Here is a 25,898-nt window from a genome sequence, read left to right as displayed (position 1 = left end):
TTCACTATACCACCAATATTGGTGTCATCTGCAAATTTACTAGCCATGCCTCCTATACTCCCAAATCATATATAAAATGATGAACAGTGAACCCAGCATCAATCCTTGTGGCACACTGCTGGTCACAGGTCTCCAGTTCGAACAACAACCCTCTATCACTATACTCTGTCTTCTACCATCAAGCCAATTTTATATCCATTTGCCTGGCGCTCCCTGGATCTTCTGGGTCACCTCTTCAAAAAGCTCAATCAAATTTATGAGACATGATTTTCCATGCTGACTATCCCTAATCAGACCTTGTCTTTCCAAATGCATGTAAATCCTATCTCTCAGAATCCCTACCGACAACCCACCAGTCATGTCAGACTCACCGATCCTCACAACCTTTCCTATCTTTCATATGTTACATTGGATATGAAACTACAGCATTAATGATCTCTGATTATTTGAAACAAGCTGAGCTTGGTTTGTAATGGACTCCATTAATGATAATGGGAGCACAGGTTTACCACCGATAATTGTATTTTTATACATAAACTTTCAGAAGGTGCTATAGGTAAAAATGGCCGTTGGCCAAGAAATAATTTAAAATTGGAGACTATAAACAGATAACAGTGGACAAATATAGTTCCCTATCCCCATAATCCACCTGCTGCAATCCAAAAATTCATTATCACAACTACCTTAAGTATGTTATGGATAGTGTGCATATCAGTTTAGTTTAGATCTTTGCTGAGACCACAGCAATATTAGCAAGTTAAATGGCAGTAAAACCAACAGAAAATGAACAGCTCCTCATAATGAACTTAACCTATTTAACCTGTTGAACCAGCAGAGGTGGCACTAAGAACCCCATCATATCTGGACAGTTACACAGCTACCAGCAGCTAGGAACACAATGTAAATAAAATAATCAAACTCAAGATCTAAGCATGCTGAAAGAAGAATAGTTAAAACTAAGGCAGATGTTTGTTACTGAACAGTTTCTTGATTTGCAGTCATGAATCACAGATGGAGTTTGGAAGAGACTGGACAAGGAGATAAGAAACATATTCAAGTTAGAAAGAAATCAGTTCTGTGGAGCATGAAAAGGCTAAAAGAATGGGTATAGGCAGAAGTGGGTACTGCAGGTGCTGGAGATTAGAGTCAAGATTAGAGTGGTGCTAGAAAAGCACAGCAGGTCAGGCAGCATCCATGGAACAGGAAAATCGGGCAAAAGCCCTTCATCATGAATGGGTATATCAGGGCAGTCTGACAGGTGGATCTTAGGAAGAAGGTAAAAATAAATTGTTCAGGGTTGTGTCTATAATGTTGGATGTCATGGAGGGAAGATTTCCAGTGAAATGGAGATCAGAGAGACTGGGAAATGATTGTTTAATGCTTGCTAGTAGGATCATTGTTCAAGAAAAGTTTTCAAGAAGAATGAGGGGTTGGCTTTCATCATCTGCTAGTTAATGGTCAACATTCCAACAGCACCACCGGCCCTTGCGGAGGTTTGAGCTTTGTTGTAAGGTCATTAACCTGAAATATTAACTCAGTCTCACTCTCAGCTATTGGTGCCACATTCTGTTTTTATTTCCAATATCTAAGTAAACTTATTTTCTGTTTAATCAACAAGGGAATCAAGAGTATGGAGAAAGAGGTGGAAATTGGAGTTGAGGATTTTCACAACAAGCTGATGCGGCAAAAGCTGGAATCATTAAAAATGCTGGCACATCAGAAACCCAACATAATCCTGTTTACTTCATTTTTAATCAGTTCACGCTCACAGATGTGTGGGAAACACATACGAAAGTGGCAACCTGGTTTTGAATATATTAAGAAGCAATTAAGTTGAAATTTAACCCAGCATTCTGCCTTTAACAAGGTTTCCCGGGCTTTGTGAAACACGTCAAGGTCAACTGGCAAGAACACAGTGGGCAACAGTGGATTTATGAAACTGACAGGTTGCAAATTCTTTTAAATTCTGATATAACGCAGCTGCTTCATTGCCTATAGGAATCCTTCTAAATGTGCACCTTCATTACTTTTGGGGGCAATTTGGGAGGGCACTTCAACATCCTGGGACTTTATTCTCCTTATTTGCAGTATTCTGTTGTCAAACTTCATGGCAACAGCTTATGCAATTCTACTTTCAATCTTTGATGTGGAACTAGAACATTGCTTCCCAAATTAATTTCTCACCTAATCTCATTTTAATACATGCAAATGATGTGACCATAGATACCAATAAAGACAAAATAGCAGCACAGTGATATTCAGTATTTTTGAAAGTTTGTACTTTAAAGATAACATACATCACACTTTTATGAAAAATCTTAATTTTTAAACAATTTTGTGAACTCAGTGAGCCTAATGGGACATATATAGGCATGCAACTCACAATATAGTTTCACAAACTTTGGCAGTGTGGTTGATATGATATCCAGGATTGATTAGTATTGAGATTTTATTCATATTAACTGCTTCACACAGATACATGCTGGCAAAAGGAACCACTACTTCCCATGTGCATAGTGAGATTACCAGGATAGTTAGCCATCACATTGATCCAAATTCTAGAAGTTGTATTTTGTAAAAATCAATTGCGTGAAATTTCAATAACCTGCTCAATTTCAGCTGCGGACAACTCCAAATCTTCAGACTGACACTTGAGAGAGTCTGGGCCCACTTGAACCTTTTCACATCCAAGTCGGGAAAAAAAGGATACAAAGTTCATTTTCAGGCATCACGCTGTTCAATTGCATTTTCAGATAAAAACATGGCTGAAAATAAAATTATTATTTAAATTCAGCATATTACTCTACCAAAATGTAATTTTCTTCAGATATGCTATGTTTTGATCATCCATTTGAAGAACATTTGTGCTTTTGCTTTGTGTCTTTATATTCAATTCATTTAGTGTTTAGTTCACATACATCTAAGACAGGCAGAAGATATAAAATTTGAATATGCATATGAATAGATTCAAGAACAGCTTCTTCCCCACTGTTATCAGACTTTCGAACAGACCTCTCAAATGTTAATCTCTCTCTATTCATCTTTCTGCAACTGTAACACTGTATTCTGCACTCTGTACTACTCCCTGATACACTTTGTGTGGTATGATCTGCCTGTAGAGCATACAAAACAACACTTTTCACTGTATCTCAGTACTTGTGACAACAATAAATCAAGTCAAATCTGTTTTTCAAAGAAAATCAATGAGTTCTCTGCTAGTGGAAGGAGTAAAGTCCTCGATTCAAAGTACCCTTCCTCCTGATAAACAGCAGATCTCTGTGTGAAATACAACATCATCAGATCCTGTGTTTTCACACAGTTTTGCAAATAGATGCGCACAAAATAGATGAGGTGTAATGCAATTCGCAACTGGTGTGATCAGGGACACTACCTAGTCTGCGCTCGGTTCTTTAGTTGCCAGTGTTTTCCTGTGAATAAAGCAGTGAGTCTTAACAATGGATGGAGCAACTCTCTTCACCAAGGGATACAGGCCTCAATTAAAGGCTGGAACAGCTGAAGCACCTTCAGTACAAAATCCATCCACATAATCCCTGGGAATATTTCTGCCCTTCATATACCCCTGTAACACTCTGAGTATTCCCTTTGCTACTTAGTGGTCATGGAGAGGGGAGTAGAACAGAATGTTTCCAAGAATATTATTCTTCCATTGGTTGTGTGCACCAATGTCAGCGTGTGTGCGCATCAGGACCCTCAGAGCTAACGGCAATTTGAAGAGGAAACTCAGGTGCCCATTTCAGGGGCTTGATCTGCCTAGTTTCCTGATTAACAGTGATCAGCCCAATTCTGTTGTGTGAGGGGGTCACAACTGCAATTCTATTTGTCTTTGACTACCCAAACATCATTTTAGCTATAGAAGTCTGCTGCAGGCAAGACTAAATTATTTACTGCCACATGAGGCTCGAAATATGGCCGTTGAACCTTTCTGTATGGTCCACGGTATCGTATACTAAACTCGTTACTGTGAAAACTTCTTTCTTTTCATGTTGGAAAGATGTTCATAGCTTTGCAATGCATTCTTTGTGAAAGGTCTCCAAGTATTACTTAAACTTAATTAGCTCCTTGCTTTCTCTGTACAGCATATGGAGATATATGAAGAATTTCAGGCTTTCAAAATTGTTTTTGCCAAATTCATTCACTGACTCATTCTCTGGGAAAATCTCCTTAGATTTTCGAACATGTTGGTTTCCTTTCCGATTTCATTTGCTAAGGAGTTCAGAAAACTCACCACTGGAGGTAAAAGATAATGTAAAATAATTGTCCATAGGTTAAATATGAGTTTCTGGTGATTATCAAACTGACTCTCAGTTAGGCTGTTGAGCTGCAGAACAGATAAGCACCAGGCGAATCAGAGGTTCAGGAACCTTCTGCAAAGTATCTTCTTTCTGGCCCTAGCACCTCACTCTAATCAACGGTACTGTGGGATTCTTTAAATCATCGACAACAGCAGTTCATGAAAACAATTTTCTCGCACTCAAGGATAGTGAGGGATGGACTATAAACACCGGCCTTGCCAGCAACTCTCACATTCAAATAACAAAAATAAGAAATAGGAACAGCAGTAGTAGCAGAATAAGAAGCCAGATGTGATGAGGTCACCTCTACAGGACTAGATTAATTTAGGATATCTGGACGGTATGGACAAGTTGGACTGAAGTGTCTAATTCCACGCTGTACAGTTCTCTGACTCTATGATGTCTAGTCATTGTGAGTTGCCAGAGATGCCCACAGCAGGCACATTTCAGTTTAACTGAGTGCATGAAGCCATATGGCACAACAACACTAAACCCACTGTACGCCAAACCAAATCAACACCAATCATTTCCATAGTCAAGAATCCATACACTACATTGCTTGGCTCATCTTTGACTTCAGTCATAACATTATTCACACAGGTAATGGCCTTTTGGAGTGCAGACAGCAACAATGGACCCAGCCAGACAATAGAGTCATGAAATAAAGTTTCTAATTTATTAGCATTTTCAAGTACATTAAGGTAGTGATACTGTTATAAACACGTAAATGAATCTCCTGGTGGAATTCAAATGTCTTCCTCTGCCTATTCTTTGTGCACAGCGCTGCTTCAGGGGAGATATTCTGCTCTAACAGCTGATATGTCCATGGCAGCTGACCTTTGGGTTTTGGGACCCATGAAAACCTATTACTGCAGCAAAGAAAAGCCTGCATTAGAGCAGGAGTCAGCATGTGAAGCCTGGACTGAGGGTGAAGTGGGAGCACTGAACAGGCTCCTCACTTCCATTCACCCGTCTCAATCTTCACACTTGTGTCCTGCATTTTACTATTATCCAAGAGGTGGAGAGTACTTCATCGTACTCCAGTGAGGTTCTGAATTGCCTGGCTGAGACTTTCCTCAATCCTGTTCAAAGCAGCAAATTATTATTCAGGGCAAATATTAGTTGCCTGCTATGTCTGGTGCTCCATGCAGATGCTATTTTTACATAGAAGATGGACATCAGCACAACGGCTCAAGACATCCTGGCACTCATAGTGGAAATGGACTCTTCTAATTTTTTTTTACAAAGATACATAGACCCTCTGGAAATATTGGCAGAATGGCACAAATTTTAAACGACTCCTCCAGAAATGTCCTTTCCATGCATAAATCCAGAGGTTCACTATCCGTATCCAGCTGAGTGGGGCCTAATGTGTCATAGACCATTGAAGAGGTATCTTCCATAACTGCCTCTGTCTCTTCTGCTCACTTACGCCATTGCACAGTGTTTTTAAACAGGTTTCAAAATAACAGGTTTAATCAGGACCCATGCTGACCCTGACATGCAACGTCTCACGGTCTGCCAAATTCTTCTGTTAGAAAAGGCCCAGGCCCAAGATTACCAGATTACAATAGTACAACCTGTACGATTTAGATACTTTTTTTTTGGAAAATAACATTTCTGGGAATAGCAAATGAGCAATATGAAACATGACAAATCTAGCATTCTTGTACGAAAAAGGCAAGCCTTTCATTCCAAAGTTCTCTACTGCTAGGGTTTACTATGTCAGTTCTGGGTGTGTATGAGACTAATTTGATTTAGACTGACTGTTTTAGTTCATTAGCAGCATCATTAACATTTTATCATTCGGCTGCTAAGATGGTTAATGGTAACATAGATGAGCTGTTCTATCATCGATCTTTTTTATCTTCTTTGCTGATTTAATTTAATATTTTTGCTTCATCTTTTAAATTGTTTTAAATCTAACTTCTAAAACTATCATATTTTTCTGCACAGTACTCTCCCTTTTGTTCATTATCTCCTTTACTGTTTACATACTTTATACATTACTTTTACTTCAGATTCAGATCTATTTTTATCTATTTATTTATCCATGGTATCTGTAGACTGGAACTGTTGCTCTTCCATATTTAAACAAAATATTGCCAGTAATTCTGTTCATCTAAAGTGAAGGTTACTGGCAGCTTTCTTCAACTAGGATCCCAGTTGAAGATTCCATACTGGATGCTGTACTTCATTTGGAAGTTTCATCAGCAAGAGAGGGACTACACTACACTTTCTCTGAATAATTTTCCGCGCACATGGGCTCCTTAGATATTTAGTTTGATTCATAGCTTTAGAGAGTCTCATGCTGCACAATGATGTTGCCACAGGACAAACTGTGGTATCTCGTGTCCCAGATTTTGAGTTAATGAAGCAAATTTTCCAAATCTTCTTGCGGCATTTATGTAACCTTAATGTTAACTTTTTTTGTAAAAGTAAGTTACTATCCACTATGGTTAAATATGACTGGGATTAATTATGTTTAAAAGTTATTTTTAAATTAAACTGGAAACTTCCCTCCTACATTATATTTGAAACAGGCGATCATAGATTTTCTACAGGAAAATGACAAAAGCCTGTGATCAGGAATGAATTATGGTGTTATGGTATTATGAATTATTTTGATCATTGGAAAGGCTTTTAAAACGTTTACGAAGTGACACTGATGACTGCATACTCTGATTAAGTAGCCACTGTGAAAATCAATTTTTCTTCAGTAATGTATAAAACCAAGTTTGGGAAGAATTATATTTAAGAAGCTACAAATTCAAGCATTACAATCTTACATCCCAAGTATAACACTTAGTATCTCAATTTGTCTAAACAGTCTTGCTTGCCAGAAAATGGGAAAATGTCTAGAACTGTATATTAACCCTTTGCAGACCAAATCTAGTCCTGCTGATTTTAAGCATGTTGCTTTTAAACATTACATAATTTAGCATTTTCTTGTTTTGTTTTCTTCTTTGGTCAAATGATTTCTGTCTCTATACATGGCTATAGTGCAATATCATTTTTAATTTTCAGTGAAGTGACAGGAGACCATGGTGGACATCCTACATATTTTCCACTAAACATTTCATTAGAAGTAATTGTTATATCTAGGTACACAATCTCACATGAGTGTTAGTGAAGTTTCAGTTCATAAAAGAAACCTCATTTTTTATGGAAATGGCTGTTTAACTATAAACAGAAACAAGTGCTGGGATTTAAGTCAAACCATTGAATCATTTCAATGGGGTGATAGCAAACACAGAGACAAGGCTCCATTAATGCTGGAATGAAACAAGAAATTTAAATCACCGTAGGAACTTTTAATTATCTCCAATTACACACATGCTACATCAACTTATAAGCAAAGTGTTCTATAGCCTAAAGAATCATCTGTTGCACCAAAGATATGTCACTCTCTGAAAGATTTAATTCCCTTAATTCAATTTACCTGTCCTCCCTAATAATCTTTACACTTGACTCTTCTAAAAAATTATCAAATTATAAATAAAAGACTTGATAAGGGAACAGCTTAGCCTCTGTATATCTTATGAAAATCTTTCACAATTTTCAATACTTCCATTAAATCTCTCAAAGTTCCTTTGCTCTGATGAAAAAGAGTTGCAGCTTTACTCATAAACAAAACCTCTGATTCCTAGTACCACAACAAATCTAGTTTGTACCAGTCTTCAGCCTTCACATATTTATTAAAGTAGAGTGGACAAAGCCAGACAGAACATTTGAAGTGTAATCAGTAACATTATCTCTGTATTTTTAGATTATTCCCCTAATTTATAAAAGCTTAAATTCTATTTACTTTTTCACAGCTCTAAAAGATTTATATGGCTGAGTTACCAAGCCACTCTGCTTTTGCATTAGTTTTAAAATTTACCATTTAATGCATTTAATACTCAATACTTATCAATTTGAATACTTTAAACTTCTCTGCAATTTATTTTAAGTGATACCTATTTGATCAATGCCTGCATCATTGAAGAGTTTTCTTCATTCACACTCCCAGTTATTGGGAGTGGCTTCAAATCTGAAATTTTCAACAAGCTCACAATCACTATAATTTTTTGCTCACAAATTTGTGTCATATTATTTCCCCCGAGGTAAACATTGAACATGCAGTTAGGAAGTACTGCGAATAAAATGCATATCTATTGAATGTTATCGCCAATGTTTCTTCAGGGTTTGACAATTCACGATTTTTGTTTTTTTCTCCAGTTTTCAATACCCAATTGTATACAATACTCAACTGAGTGGTTCACTAAAGTTGACCCATTTTCATCAGTTAACAGTTCAACTGATTTTTGATCTTCACCCCTTTGGGTGATGCAAGAAATGCTAGCTTGCCTTAAACCATTTGAGGGACAATCCAGATGCAGATACAACATCTGCTTCCCATTGCCTGAAATTTTAACACAGCCTGGCTTTTTTAAAAATCAGGCCAAACTAATTATGCCACTTTAGCTGCTTTCATGAAATATTTCCACTGCAAATGGCAAAACCTCTGCCTCAACTGGCATTTTTTTGACAGAAGAGTCATGCAGAGTCAGTGTACGTTGTTCAGAAAATACATAGAAACAAAGTCCTCTGTCATCTTGTTTTTACACACCATTTGGCGAGTAAATTCTCAGGTTGATGGGTATTGATGAAATTCCTTTGTTCGTTCCTGTTACCCTGTTCGTTTCTACTTCAATTTCACAACGTGCTTCTTCAAAATCAGTAAACTTCCTTCCTTTACAATGTAGGAATTCAGCATATTCTGGAACAAAATAAAATAGGAAAACTAGGTGAAACCAAAGACTATTTGGGAACACTTAAATTTTATAGCTATAAGTTACCATTTGAATTGCTTTTCAAATAAACAATGGAATAATCCCAACATTTTAAATATAAAAACAAATCAAAAAAGGCTGAAAATGAACAATTCTTAAGTGAGTGTTAATATAATTTTCCCTTGTAAATTCTAAGTAAAATCAATTAATGTTATGTCAATTAACTCCTTAAATGAAAGAGAATTTGGGAACAGTACTGTCGAGCCATGTCTCAGGATATGATCAGTACTTCCAGGGAACATGATGACTTTGCCACTGTTGCAGTGAAGGGATTACATCCAAGGAAAGCAATCAGATAGGGTTGACCATCGAATATTTGCGAATGAACACAACTGGATCTGACTTGATTATGTTGAGTGAAATAGTCTGCTGACATGAACCATTTGTGAACTACTACTTGTGTGTGATACCAGTATTTAATGTTGCAACAGAATTATAACAGAAAAGGAGTGACAGTGGTGTCGTGGTAACGCACTGGATTAATGAGTGGTTATAGTTTTGGGGATAAGGGTTCAAATCCACAGTAGCTAGTGGAATTTAAATTCAATTAATAAAGCTGAAATATATATTTTAAAATAGCTAGTCTTTATAAAGTGACATAGAATGTCATAAAAACCCATCTGGTTCACTAATTTGGTAGTCTCCATGCTCACAACATTGTGGCTGATTCTTAAATGCCCTCTGAAAAGGCCTAACACACCACTCAGTACAAAGACTGGCTTCCTCAGGTTTGAAATGCCTTTTACTTGAGAGAACAATTCCTGCCCTTGCACAGACCTGATGGCTACTTCGATCTCATTCACAGACTTTAGCTTTCCAACTCCTGGGATCCAATCACATCAGTTCTAGCAGTCAGAAGGTCTATGTCTTCAATAAATGGTTACTAGCCCACCAGAATCACCAGTAGACGAATCAGCTACTTGTTGCCAGCTGAAACGCCATTTATACACATCCCTTGGCTGTAGCCTACCTCAAACCACTGGGTTCCACTACTACCTGAACAAGGAGCTGTACCAATGGCACTTACGATAAGTATCAGGTCATTTACTTTTTTAAAAGTGCAGCAATCGTTCAACAATCCTTTGCTTTAAAACAGTTCTTTTCCCATTTCAGTCCGCAATCAAAAATACAGAATAAAAAGATTGTCCTTACAACAGAGAGAGAAAGTGACATGATTCCATCAAAAACATGACAAAAAGCATTCTAAAGATTTACACATTTAATTTTGCTACTTTATACATGAAGAATAATCCATGGTTTGAAGATCTCCATGTTCCTCTTCCAGCTGCAGCACAAAAACCTTAACATTCATCAAAAGCATAAGAAAAAAAACTGTGGTAATAGCAAAGCATATTTACCTAACCATAAATTTCAAGGTGATCTTTAACTCAGTCACAGGACATAAAATCAGATTCAGTTAAAATTATGCCTTCCAACTTTAATCATTACAAATGAAAAGTCATCTATCTCCAAATTTGGACAATGATGAGCCAAACAGAATTCAAACACAGAAGTACTCTATAACTTGCTCTGCTATGTGTATTACTGTAGCTGGCAGTTATTCACTAGCAGGAAGCAACTGTGGTCAATGTCACTTGGCAACAGAAGCTATTCAAGAAAAGTGAAAAAGCAAACTGGTCAAAATCTTCTAAGATAAGGTCACCCAAGTCTTCTGAGATAAGGTCTCATTATTGAAAAGACAACAATAAATTAATACCACAAATGTAAAAGTTACCTGCACAGGAATTGCTCACTGATTATTACTAGTTGGTTTAATACCACTTGACATGTTCATCATTTTTGAATACATTCCCTTATTGATTAAAGTGTAAAATTAGAACAAAAGCTGTGAGGTGCTTTAGCTTTTTGAAGATGGAAAGAATTTCTGATAGAAGGGTATGGCAGATTCAGTTATTCAACAAGGTTTTCTTAATATTCACTGGGCCCAATCCAAAAGTGTGCCTAGATATCAGTGAAGATCCTCACGACAAAGGACGCTAAATCTATCCAGGAGAGTAACTTGTAAAATCAAAACATATCAAGCTAACTTTCCTTGCTGTGATGAATGGAACAGTAGTCAAGCTCCTCTTTTTGAATGCAATTCACACAGATAAGGATTTATTTTGGGTGAATAATCATGAAATCCATACATAAACATGTTACATTCAGTAGAATACAGTACCTGTGTTACAATTAACCAGCTGCAAAACCAGAGGTCGTCTAGTAACAATGCCTGGTCCCCGAGGAAGGAAATCTCTATTATCAGAGAGGAAAAACAAGTTAAGGACATGTTTTTACTAAAGCATAGATCTCTTAGATAGGAAAGTTCTGTAACAACATTTATGACAGAACAAGATTGACTTTGCATTTTGAATTTTCAAAATTCAAAACTGTGAGGCAGAGACAACCACTACGCAAGTTGCAATACAGGATCTTCTGAAATAAAATTTCAATTTCCATCATTTGAAGTACTGTTGTCATTTTTTGCTAAATTAGAAAGCTCAGACAAAGAAACATAACAATCTTTAGGCTGCAATGTAAAACAATCCTGGGATGGTGAATTACAGTGTTAAAGTAACTGGAAAATTGATGCATTAGCAGCCTTAGTCAATAAGTTTACATGACAGATTTATCCAGATCTGAAGATCATAGCCTATTCTTCCTCTCTAACACAAAGTTTTCATTTTCCTGAGAATAAATAAATGCCAGTAAAGGCAGCCTGCAACTAGCAATTAGGTGTTTATCCCAACTTCAGGAGTCTAGACTTTTAATTTTAAAATTTGTCTAAAATTTCTGACGTCTCGACACTCAAATTCACAAAAGGGACTGCTATACATGTGACAATAAAACCTCATTCTAATTCTAATACATGACCTTTCTGATGTTACATCCATTGGATCATGACAGAGTTGCATCAAGGGAGGCAGCTGCCTGACCCAATGACCTAGCACCAATTACCGTCAAAACTACCTTAATCGGTCACAAATCCCCATTCTTTTCCATTATACAAGTTTTTATTACTTCAAGGGCTCACTCAACTCTCTTTTGAGAACCACAACTGAACCAGCCTTTACTACAGTCTCAAGAAGTGCATTCCAACTCCGAACATGTCATTGATAAACATGTTTTCTCTTTGTGTTGCCTTTGTTTCTTTTGCCAATTACTTTAAATCTGCAACCTCTGTCATTAATTGGCATTGGAGAAACAAAGTCTAACAAAGTGTAATTCAGGCTAAATGTTGTCTAATATCGATGTGAATCTATTTAAGGCAAGAGTCTGGTGCTGGAAAAGCACAGCAGGTCAGGCAGCATCCAAGGAGCAGGAGAATCAACGTTTCTGGCATAAGCCCTTCATCAGGAATGATTCTCAGGAAACACACCATAAATGGACAGACACAGTACAACAAGCCATAAATATTAGATAGCAACAAACACAGAAAATGAAAAGAACCTGCAGAAAAAACTAGGCAAACTTACACAAAATAACAACACTGACAACACAGAAGCATGGATATAAAAAAACCTATCTGACTGACCCTTAACAGACACTGAAAAAGCAGTCTTAGTAAGAGGATTAAATTATAACTTCCAGGATGCAGATAAGAAAGATTACTTAGCAGCATTAGAAACAACATTGAAAGACAACCAACTCTCAGAAGAAATCCAGAAACCATCAGACAGACAATCGCACTAACATTAAGCATGGAAAAGGAAGGAAAGACACTCAATACACAAGAAAGGAAAGCACTAGAAAGACTAAAAAAAAGATAAGAATATTGTTATCCTACCTGCAGACAGAGGACTTTTGACAGTCATTTTAAATCAAAGAGACTATATTGAGAAAGTGAACGCACTACTTGCAGATACCATCACTTACCAACAAGTAGCGATAGACCCGACCCCACAACTAGAGAATCAAATCATAGCCCTACTCAAAAGACTTCAGAAATCTAGAGAAATAAATAAGACCGATTTACAAAAAATGAAACCAAATAGATCCAACACATCACTCTTCACAGAACAACTACGCAGAGCAGAGGAAAATCACCTCTCCAGTGTATTCAAAAAGAACGGTTACCCAATGAACACAGTCCACCAATTTTCAGCAACAAACCCAAACAGGCAGACAAAACGTGTCCAGAAACCCTAGCCATTCTCCCCTACATCAGACATCTCGGAAATGACTGCAAGACTACTCAGACTCCTTGGCGTCATGGTATCCCACAAACCCACCATCACACTAAAACAGCAGCTAATGAACTTGAAAGACCCTATACAGACAACAAGCAAAAGTAATGTCACTTACAAAATACCTTGCAAGAACAATAACAAACATTACATTGGACAAACAGGCAGAAAACTAGCCACCAGGATACATGAACATCAACTAGCCACAAAAAGACATGACCCACTCTCACTAGTATCCTTACATACGGATCAGGAAGGACACCACTTTGACTGGGACAATACATCCATCCTAGGACAAGTCAAACAGAGACAGGCACGAGAATTCCTAGAGGCGTGGCATTCCAACTGGAACTCTATCAACATTAACACATTGACTTGGATCCCATTTACCACCCCTGAAAGAACAGAAAATGACATCACCACAAGGAAACCCAAACCACATCAACAACCCAAGGAAACCCAAACACGTAAATAGAAAGTGGGCTACACTACCAGTGCTTCATCTGGAGGCTCACTAAAGATGTTACCTCGTATGGTGACAAAACGTCTGAAAACGAACCTTCCAGCTCAGCGAGCAACCCTATAACCAGAACCTCAACCTGAGCTATAAATCTTTTCAAACCTCACTAAGGCAAGTCAATTTTGGCAAACTTAATTGAGATTTGGAGAAAAATGTTACCCAATAAAGGAAATGCAATAGATGAAGACAGAAATACAAAAGGACTAATGAAAAGTAGACAAGGTAAAGGAAAAATAAACAGGACAAAAATAAAAAAAAACACACTCAGGACATTCCAAACATTTTCCAGACAATGAATTATCTTGAATAATACTCACTGTAAACAAATGCAGCAGCCACCTTGTACACAGCAGAAATTTATGAAAACAAATAAAATCAATGCAAAGATAATCTGTATTTTGCTGGTAATGGCTATGGGATAAAGGTTAGTCATAGAATGGATATGGATCAGAATAGTAGGAAAATTCTTCTGTTCCTCTTTGAATAATGCTTTGGGATCCATTACACTTTCTAATCTTCCTCTTTGTCTGATTGTAATATCTCAAACAAGATCGGGTTGTTTTCCCTGAAGCATCTGGGGCTAAGGGTTAACCTTATAGAAGTATATAAAACCATGAGGGGAATGGATAGGATAAATAGACAAAGTTTTTCCCTGGGATGGGGGAGTCCAGAACTAGAGGGCATAGGTTTAGGGTGAGAGGGAATAGATATAAAAGAGACGGAATAGATATAAAAGAGACCTAAGGGGCAACTTTTTCATGCAGAGGGTGGTATGTGTACGGAATGAGCTGCCAGAGGAAGTGGTGGTGGCTAGTACAATTGCAACATTTAAGAGGCATTTGGATGGGTATATGAATAGGAAGAGTTTGGAGGGATATGGGCCATGTGCCAGCAGGTGCGACTAGATTGGGTTAGGATATCTGGTCAGCATGGACGAGTTGGACCAAAGAGTCTGTTTCCGTGCTGTACATCTCTATGACTCTATGGAGTGTAGGTCAAAGAGAGTCAAGTTTAACTTAGCAAAATTTAGGACAAATATCAGTAAGCATTTCTTCATAAAAGAAGGAGAGGCAGTGGCGTAATGATATGATTTCTGGACTATCAATCTAGAAACTCAACTAATGTTCTGGGGACTCAGGGCTGAATCTCGCTATAGCAGATGATGGAGTAACGCGAGTTAAAACCCTACTGATGACCATGGGATCATTGTCAATTGTCCGAAAAGCTCATCTGACTCACTAATGTCCTTCAGGAAAGGAAATCTGCCATCTTCACCTGGTCTGTTGTGACTCCACACCCACAACAATGTGGGTGACTCTCAATTATCTTCTGCAATAGCCTAGTAAGCCAATCAGTTGTATCAATGGCTACAAAGTCTCAACAAAGAAATGAAACTTGACTGAAAACCTAGCATCGATCTAGGCATGAGAAATGACAATGACAAAAACAGCTCTGTCAACTCTGCAAAGTGCTTCTTACTAACATCTGGGGGCTACTGCCAAAATTGGGAGAGCTGTCTCTCACACACTGGTCAAGCAACAACCTGACATAATCATACTCATGGAATCATACCTTATAGATAATGGCTTAGTTACCACCATCACCATTCTTGGATATAAGCATTGAGGGTGGCAAGTGATGGCACTCCTATCCAGGCAAAATGCACTTTGGGTGTACATGTCCACCACCAAGAGCAGTTCAGGAGCAGTATTACAGATCAAGCTGGTAGGGTCCTAAAGGACATAGCTGCTAGACCAGGTCTGCCACAGGTGGTGAGGGTACCAACTAGAAGGAAAAACTTATTTTACCTCTTTCTCATCAATCTGCCTGCAGCGGATGCATCCTTCCATGATAGTATTGATAAGAGTGAATACCGCACAGTCCTTGTGAAGCAAAGCCCCACTTTCACATTGAGAATAACCTCCGTCATGTTGTGTAGCATTATCACTGTGCTAAATGGGGCAGATTTCGAGCAGATCTAGCAACACAGGACTGGACATCCATGAGGAGCTGTATGCCACCAACAGCAGCAGAATTGTACTCCAGCACAATCTGTAACCTCGTGGCATACCTGAAAATGAGGTGTCAAACTGGGGAAACTATCAACCAGGATAGTTGCATGCCAAACAGCATAAGCAAGAAATGATAGACAGAGCTAAGGATCCCACAATCAGATGTAACTCTGAAGTCCTGTTACATCCAGTTGTAAATAGTGGTGGACAATTAAACAACTCACTGGTGGAGGAGGCTCCACCAGTACATCCCAATCCACAATGATGGGGAATCCAACACATCAGTGCAAAAGATAAGGTTGAGGCATTCTTTCACAGCAATCTTTAGCCAGAAGTGACAAGTAGATAATCCATCTCAATATCCTCCAGTGGTCTCCAGTAACATAGATGCCAGTCTTCAGTCAATTCAGTTCACTCTACATGATATCAAGAAATGGCTGGAGACACTGGATACTGCAAAGGCCATGTGCCCTGACAACATTCCAGCAATAGTTCTGAAGACCTGTGCTCCAGAACTTGCCACACCCCTAGCTGAGCACTTCCAGTACACTTACAACACTTGCATTTACCCAACAATGTGGAAAATTGCCCAGGTATGTCCTGTACATAAAAAGTAGGACAAATCCAACACAGCCAATTACCAACCATCCGTCTCTTCTTGATCATAGAGCCATAGAGATGTACAGCATGGAAACAGACGCTTCGGTCCAACCCATCCATGCCAACCAGATATCCCAACCCAATCTAGTCCCACCTGCCAGCATCCAACCCATGTCTCTCCAAACCCTTCCTATTCATATACCCATCCAAATGCCTCTTAAATGTTGCAATTGTACCAACCTCCACCACTTCCTCTGGCAGCTCATTCCACACTCGTACCACCCTCTGTGTGAAAAAGTTGCCCCTTAGGTCTCTTTTATATCTTTCCTCTCTCACCCTAAACCTATGCCCTCTAGTTCTGCACTCCCCGACCCCAGGGAAAAGACTTTGCCTATTTACCCTATCCATGCCCCTCATAATTTTGTAAACCTCCATAAGGTCACCCCTTAGCCTCTGAAGCTCCAGGGAAAGCAGCCCCAGCCTGTTCAGTCTCCTCCCTATAGCTCAAATCATCCAACCCTGGCAACATCCTTGTAAATCTTTTCTGAATCCTTGATGGAAGAAGTCATGAACAGTGCTATCAAGCAGCTGCTGCTCAGCGACAGCCAGTTCTGCCAGGGTCACTCAGCCCCTAACTGCATTACAGCCTCGGTTCGAACATGGATAAAAGAGGTGAATTCCAGAGGTGAGGTAAGAGTGACATCAAAGAGCCCTCGCAAAACTGGAATCAATAGGTATGAGGGGGTATACTGTATGCTGGTTAGAGCCATACCTGGCACATAGAAAGATGATTGTAGTTATTGGAGGTCAGTCATCTCAGCTCCAGGACATCTCTGCAGGAGTTCCACAAGATAGTGTCCTAGGCCCAACCATCTTCAACAGCTTCATTAAAGACCTTCCCTCCAACAAAGTCAGAAGATGATTGTACAATGTTCAACACCACTCACAGCACCTCAGATACTGAAGCAGTCCATGTTCAAATTCAGTAAGACTGGGACAATATCCTAGTTTGGGCTGACATGTGGCAAGTAACATCTTTCCAAAACAAATGCTTGGCAATGACCATCTACAATATGAGACAATCTAACAACCACTCCTTGACATTCAATGGTCTTACTAGCAACATCCTAAGGTTATCACTGGGCAAGAAACTCAAGTGGATTTGCCATATAAATATGGTGGCTACAAGGGAAGGTTGGCATGAGGAATACTACTGCAAGTAACTCACCTCTGATTCTCCAGAACCTGCACACCAAGGCATAAGTCACAAGGGTGATGGAATACTCCCACTTGCCTGTATGGGTGCAGCTCCAAAAACATTCAAGAAGTTTGATACCATCCAGGACAAAGCAGCCTGCTTGATTAGTATCACATCCACAAGCATGCACTCCCTCTACCACTATTGCTCAGTAACAGCAGCGTATACAATCCACAACATGCACTGCAGAAATTTGCTGATGACCCTCAGACAAACACATGATCACTTCCATCTACAAGAAAGAAGCCAAAGATACATAGGAACACTACCACCTGCAAGTCCCCCTCCAGCCACTCATCATCCTGACTTCGAAAGATATCACTGTTTCTTCACTGTTGCTTCAAATTCCTGAACTTGCTTCCTTAATGGCATGATTGGTCTACCTACAGCATGTGGACTGCAGTGGTTCAAGAAGGAAGCTCACCATCACCTTCTCAAAGGCAACTAGGGTCATGTAATAAATGCTGGCCAACCAGAAAAGCCCACATCCCATCAGAAAACTATCAAAAAATAGAACATGATCAATGTACAGAATGGACTTCCAAATAGAGAAGCTGAGGCAACACCATTGAATTATTTCAGTAATAAATGGATGTCTTATATGGGGCAGTGTCTGTAGGGATTTTCTGAAATGAGTTGAATTGCTGGCCTCTATTTATTTTGTGAGCTTGCCAACTTACAAGCCAACTGATAAAACAACCATTGGGTATTTGAGTAATTCAGCACCTGAGATAATTTAACTTATCCAACTGTCTGCAAAATTTTGATTGTTATCAAAACAGATGTTTTAAGAATACATCAGAACAACGAAAATATGTGATTACCACCATGTTGTAAAACTGACCTTTGACAGTTTATATGCAATCAACTTATCTGAGCAGATAATTCAGAAAACATCAAAACTAAAACACAAATCAGTGCTTTAATAGGTTCAATATTTAGCGCCAAGTATCCAGTAATCAAAACAGGTTACTATGCTGGAAATCCCTGCATCCAACATATTAATGCAGCTTCTATGATAAGTCATGGGATGTATAACAAACAGGTCGAAATAATAAGACTTTCGTTATAAATAAGCATTGCAAATTCATGATCTTTTTTTCTCTCACTTCAATGGACTAACTATTATTCAAACAAAGTTGGGCCTGAGAAACAAATAAGTAACTTCAGTGAATTTGAACATTAAAAAGCATTGTTTAATTGAAGAATTTTTTTTTATCACAGCCACTTACCTCGCGTGTGTGCTGCCCCCATGTGGAAATCATTATTTCTTTAAAACAAAGTATGTAGCTTGGCACAAATTATCATGCAAGAATACAAAAGGGGTGTCTTTTTGTTAAAATTATTTACATATTCATTTTCTCCCTTTTACAGGTTTCTATACAAGCTCAACAGTTACATTTCCAAAGCAGTAAAACTGGCAAAGGTACTTTGCAGGAGCATTACCAGACGAAAGCTGACAGAAGTATGTCACGAGGTATTAGGACAGATGACTGAATGTTTGGCAAAAAAGGTAGATTTTTGAGTAGCAGCAAAGAGGAGGGAGGTAGAGGGGTTGGTAGACTTTTAGAAGAGTTCAGGGCTTATGTTTGAAGCAGCAAAAGGCATGGCCACTCAATGGTGAGGTGATTAAAACGAGATGCACAAAAGTCCAGAATGAATCCCACCTACTGCCCGTTCCCTCACTACATGCATTTCAATCACCACGCTTCTGCATGACTTCCAGTTCTGGAAGCTGTGCAGTGAGAGAAAAGTGCCTGTTCTTAAGAGGCTTTGCCAGCTTTTGCATCATGTTTCAGTTTGGTCCAGATGGGCTATCATCGCAGAATAAAATAAGTTTTGTGGTGGCAATGCAAACAAATGAGAATATACAAGGAAGTGATGTGTTAAGCCAGTGTATCACAGTACTAGAAATATAACAGGCTATTCATCAAGTCTACGCGGACTCTCTGCAAGAGCTGCTCAACTAGTCCCATTCCTTTGCCTGTTTGCTGTAGATCTGCCATTTTTGTTCTTTGGTTGTCTCTCTAATGGGCTCATGCAGGATGAAGAAAAATTATCAGAAATGTTGTTAACCCCATATCCAGTAACTGAGCAATGCAAGCTAACCAGGGGCTCTAGAAACAAATCGTAACCACAAAAATGACCTCCTGTACCTCCACACTCGAAAGCAGCCAACAACATTCTGGACGTTCCAAAGGCTCAGAGCCAGAGGCCAATCTGCAGCATAACCAGCAACAGAGTGATGTTGTAGATACAAGGTGAAACAATAACAGTGAGTGGTGACCCTGGACCATTTAAAAAAAAACAAAAATGCACAACTTCTACGTGGAATGGAAAAATTAATTTCTGTTCAAATGTATAAAAGACAAGAGCAGTTGTCTTATAAATCACCAAACACTTCCAGTAAATAAAAAGGCAAATTTGAAACAATACCACACATTGATGCACAGTGACTTCAAGGATGGGTTTCCCTTCAACAGCATGCTTCGGTCCAACAAAGTTGTTGGGCTGAAGACCCCTTGAAAGCTCAGTAGTCATTTTTTTCTCACCAGCAACAAAAAGTAAGGCTTGCACGGAAGCATCATTTTATTATTGCCACCTACTGGCAAAACACAAGAGATCATTTCCAGGAATTACACAAAGTGTCTGAGGAATGGTGAATGGTGCTGAACATTGTGCAGTCAAAGAATATCCCCTCTCCTCATCTTATAAAGAAGGGGAAAGTAAATGAAAAAGCAGCTGAGGATAGTTGGTCCTAGGACACTACCCTGAGGAACTCCTACAAAGATGTCCTGCGACTAAGACGACTGACCTCCAACCAATCTTCCTCTATGCTAGCTAGGCATAACTCCAACTCTCAGTCAGTTTTCACTCCAGATTCCTCCTGATTCCAGCTTTGCTAGGTCTCCTTGATGCCATAAACAGATAAATGCTATCTGATGTCAAGACCAGTCATGCTCAATTTACCTCCAGAAGTCAGCTCTTTTGAACCAAGGCCGTAATAAAGTCAAGAGATGAGTGGCTCTCATGAAACCAACAGTGAATGACAATGAACAACGTTTTGCTGATTAAGAGTCGCTTGGAAGCACTACCAATTACCCTTTCCATCATTTTACTGACAATCAAGAACTGAACGATAGGATTTTAATTAGCTGGTTGTGTCTGTCATCCATCTTGCAGACAGAAGGTACCTGTGTAATCTTCCATATTACCAGGTAGATGCCAGTGTTGAATCCCTGAAGACAAAAGTAAACTTGCAAATTATAGGGTGGAATTGTAGAGGTGCAATGACAGACCTTAAAGAAATATTTCATCACTCTTAGCAAAACTATATTCCATAAAGAAAGACTCAGGAGATGTATGCTGACTAAAGCAGTTAAGGATAGAATGAAATTAAAAATAAAACCGTACAATTCTTCAAAGGCCAGTGATAGGTCAGGAATTTATAAGCACTTTAGAAAGGATGACTTTAAGGAAAGTTAAAGTATGAGAGAAAACTAGTGAGAAATATAAAAAAGGGTAGTGAGAACTTCAATCTGTATTTAAAAAGGGAAAAGGTAATTAATGTGGTCTTCTCGAGAGCAAGTCTGAGAAATTAGTCATGGGAACTAAGGAAGTAGCAGAAACGTTGAACAATTACAATGCTCTCTTCACTGTAAAAGTTCCAAATAACTAAAAATACTTGTAACCTATGTGATGAAGGTGAGGGAGGAACTTAAAACAATTACAATCACCCGGGAAATAAACTGAGAAAACTATTGGAACAAAAGGCTGACATATGCCCAGGACCTTAAACAATGTTGGAGACGGTAGATACATTGGTTAAAATTTTCCAAAATTCTCTCAATTCTGGAAAGCAAATTGCTTTATTCAAGGAAAGAGGGAGACAGAAAATAGGAACCTACAAGGCCAGTTAGCCTAGCACCTGTCATGGACAAAATACTAGAATCTATTATGAGAAACAATATTTGACTAATTCTTACAATTCTTTGAGGAAGTAACAAGCAAAGTGGATAATGGGGAACCTGCAGGTGCTGTGCATATGGACTCCCAAAATGCATTTGATACTGTGCTATATCAAGGATTACTTCATGGTATAGAATAGCATGGATAGAGAATTACCGTAACTAGTGGCAAGATCAGTGCCGGACCAGAACTATTTATAACTTAGATCAAGTTATTGGATGAAGGAACCAAATATATGGTTCCTGACTTGTAGAGGACACAAAGATAAGGAGGAGAAAGTTTGAAGAAGACTTAAATGAATCTGCAAAATGGGCAGGCAAAAACATTGTCAAATGTGAATATAACATGGGAAACTGTGAGCTTACCCACAGTCGCAGGATCAGTAGTATAGATGTAAATGATTCAAATGTGAAGAGAATCAGAATTCAGCAGTACAGAGGGATCTGGGTGTCCTGGTACATAAATCACAAAATGCTGTCATACAAGTACAACAAGTGATTTGAAAGACAAATGAAATGTTTTACATTGTATTCACCTCGCAATAAACAAAATCAAGACATTTTCCTTCGGTTGTACACAGTGTTTGAGAGATCACATTTGGAGTATTATGTTTTAATCTCCTTAGATATCATTGCATTAGAAGCAGTATAAGGAACAATCACTTGATAACTCAGATGAACCAGTTGTCTTACAAGGTTAGACAGTTTGGGCCATTATCCTGAACTAACTCAGACTGATGTCCTCTTTCCCTCCCTTAATTATCAGGCTTGAATAGAATGTCCCTGAGTCTAACCCTTTCATTATTCCTTTAACGGCCTCACTTAACTCTTCTCAAAGTCTATACCTTTACAGAGTTAAAAGTCAGAGGTTAGAGTCTACGTAAATTTGCTATATCTCTGGAGTTCAAGTCCTTCCAAAAATATTCTATTTTTTCAGGTACAGTTAATATCTACATCCCGATGCCATTGTTCTATCTGATAGGGTCAAGTACAACCTTGCATTGATATAGTGTCTTAAATGCTTTAATCCATGAAGCTTCAGCGGAACAATTAGAAAACAAGATCTACAACAAAGCAATGTAGAAAGATATTAGGGCAACTAGCCAAACACTCAATCAAAGAACGGAAACAAAGTCAAAAGGCACAAAATCGATGTCAAAATGCCGCAAAGGTAAAAAATAGTAAAATGGGTGTTTGTAAGAAGCTTGAAGTGGAGGTGCACAGAAGATCATGGAGGACTGTTGTCCTAGAGGAGATTACAGCAATAGGTAATGCCATGAATGGATTTGAAAACAAAGTACATCTGACTAACAACAATCTTACACTGCATCACTGAATCAGGAAATTACTCAGTATAGATACTGTAAACAGAAACTATCCTGGCTAATAACAATTAAGTGGAAAAAGTTTGAATTATATTCTTCTTTTAGTGTATTCCCATTCCATTTTTGCCATCAAATTAGGAGGTAGTTTCTCCACATTGCATTACTTCACCAATCTATTCACTTCCAACTGAGGTAATTTTATCCCAGAGATCACTTTATCACATCCTCTACCCATCCCTCTCTTATTTTTTATTTCATCTCTTTCTCTGCTACCTTTCTTTATGGTCATCCTTAACCCTCTTCACTCCTAATTAATCTGAAGACAGCAACTGGTGTTAACCATCCTTGTACAATACTGCAGCACCACCTACAAGTGAGGTAATAAAATGACGGGCACTGACACTAACAACTAAGAGACAGTGAGTGACAAAAGAGAAATCTGGAGACTGACTGGAAGGGTGCTGGGAGAGGTAAGAAGAAACAAAAAAGCTCAACTGAATGAAAAGATGAGCCAGAAAATCAGAGGCAAACAAACCCTGTACTTTCTCAGCTCACTTCCTCCCATCAACCAACTAGGTCTTACCCTCTACTTGTGTTCACCTATCCCTACCTCACCACCCCGACCTTCTCCCCATTAAAACCCTCCCCACCCCTCCTCCTTCATCTACAGCTCCTAGTCCTGAAGGGTTACTCCCAAAATGTTGACTTCCCCACCTCCTGATGCTGCCTGGCTTGCTGTGCTCTTCCAGCCTCCTGCTTGCTTACACTATCTTCTTTGGTAGCAAATATGCCAGAGGGCACCATGCAGAGGGGTTCCTGTACCATACCAGGCAATGTTTAGCACTGGTTAGATCACTAGAGTGTAGACCATCATCTTGCAAAATGAAAGGCTTTTACAACATGAAACTGCAAATGAAACAAGAAAGAAAATCATGATTATACCTAACTATGATTATTATTTCCGGAAAAAGCTATTATTAAACTTGGTGCTATTTTCTTTACATGTGGTGTGCACTCTTATAAACAAGAAAAATAGCTGCAACAGAGGTACAAAAGGAAACTCCAAATAAATATGTAAACATAAAGAATTGGCTGCAGATGATACTCGCTATGTGTAGCATTTCAGTTTTATTTTGCTTTTCAAGGAGAATGTTTTGAAGACTGGAAACTGTTTTGATGGCATATCCATTTTGTTTTAATTCACTTCTCTTGAAATGAAACAAATTAGAGCATATTCCACTGTTTTTTAGACTTTGATTTTATCCAGTCCATTCTAACGACTTACATTCCAAGTACAAATTTGCAGTTGGTAACTACCATCCACTGATCTGAATGGGGCAGTAATTAATAAGACATAAATGGAACAGATTATGGCATGCAGAAACATTCTATAATTTGTTACACTCATTCACTGAGAGTTGAAAAATGCAGAAGAAATTTAAACTGCAAAGCTACGAAATAATCTAAAACGTTTTAAAAGCAAAATCCTGCTAAAACTGCTGAAACAAAAACAAAAAGTGCTAGAACTATTAAGTACTACTAAGTAGTTCTAGCAATGTCTATGCAGAGAGAGTTCATGTATCAATGTAACTATTCTTTGGAACTTAAGTTCAACTTGATCACTTAAAGAAGTAAGAATGAGAGGAGTCAAGATATAGACCTTTGAAAAGCAGGAAAGCACAATACAAACACCACTTAAAACTATTTACACAGTGGAGGATCGACATAAAAGAATTGTGATGAGTCAAGTCAGACTAAGAGTAGAGAAAAATCTTTTGCTCTTCTCAGTTAATATGATAAACATAACTTTCATCTTTAGACTAGGTAGTATACAATTTTAAATTATAATATGTTTACAGATATACCTGCTGTTTAGATAAATCTACCAAGGGTATCTGTACATAAAACGATTATCTTACAAATTTGCACCAACAAATATTGAAACTCATTTGATGAGTAGAGAAATAATTAAAACAGAATTATATTTTTAAAATATGCTTTTGGTAATTGTTATAACACAAACAAAAAGTTCAAAGTATGGAAATACAGAGAGTTTAAGGAAGAAAGACATACGATAGTGCTCAAGATCTGTACACCAAAATTTAGCTATTCCTCTAACCTAGTATTAATTACCACTTACCTAATAATATAGAAAATTTTCCAAGCATATAAAGTATATTGAAATGCCTAATCTATCAAAAAAAATTACCTTAACCAGTTTCCTCTTAATTCAGGAGCAAAATGATGGAAAGAGCATTCAATATTGCCATCAAGCATCAGGTACTCATCAAGTTGCTCAGTCAGGTTCAGTGAGAATCATTCACCTGCAGATGTCAATACAGTCTTGATCCAGATGTAGACTCTAGACCAGAATGCTGGAGAAGACATGAAAGAAGCTGCGCTCAACATCAAGGCAGCATTCATCAATGAAAAGCACCAATGAGCCTTAAAAATCTCTAGTCAACAGGGATTAAACATGGTGGAATTCATACCTGATGTAAGGCAAGATGGAAGTGGTTCTTGGCAATCAGCTATCACTGCTCAGGATATCAGTGCAGCAGTTCCTTAGGGAAGTTTCCTCAAAAAATTTCAGCTGTTTCATTAATGACATTTCCTCCAGTGCAAGATTAGGAGTGGCATTGCTTGCTGACAACTTTACAACATCCAAATCTATTGACAACACCTCTGATAATACAACCCACTCTAGCCTACAGCAATGCCTTAATTACATTGAGACTTTGGGTGTAAAAATCAACAAGGTAAAAACAATGACTGCAGAAGCTGGAAACCAGATTCTGGGTTAGTGCTGCTGGAAGAGCACAGCAGTTCAGGCAGCATCCAAGGAGCTTCGAAATCGACGTTTTGGGCAAAAGCCCTTCA

At 38.4% G+C, this 25,898-nt stretch overlaps 1 protein-coding gene across 11 annotated transcripts in view; it reads right to left on the bottom strand.

Moving 5' to 3' along the window:
- LOC122554598 (dynamin-2-like) overlaps positions 1-25,898 on the bottom strand; it is a 208,115-nt gene that overhangs the window by 152,113 nt on the left and 30,104 nt on the right. For all 11 annotated transcript variants that reach the window (XM_043699882.1, XM_043699883.1, XM_043699887.1 and 8 more), the window contains exons 2-3: positions 11,331-11,404; positions 8,926-9,075 (exon numbers count right to left, since the gene is read on the bottom strand). In XM_043699882.1, the coding sequence (XP_043555817.1) occupies positions 8,926-9,075; positions 11,331-11,404 (224 nt within the window). The remainder of the gene's footprint in view (positions 1-8,925; positions 9,076-11,330; positions 11,405-25,898) is intronic.

The sequence above is a fragment of the Chiloscyllium plagiosum genome, chromosome 11 (assembly GCF_004010195.1).
Source record: "Chiloscyllium plagiosum isolate BGI_BamShark_2017 chromosome 11, ASM401019v2, whole genome shotgun sequence".
Taxonomy (NCBI): domain Eukaryota; kingdom Metazoa; phylum Chordata; class Chondrichthyes; order Orectolobiformes; family Hemiscylliidae; genus Chiloscyllium; species Chiloscyllium plagiosum.
Note: the sequence above shows the minus strand (reverse complement) of the source record. Positions and strands in the feature narration are given on the sequence as shown.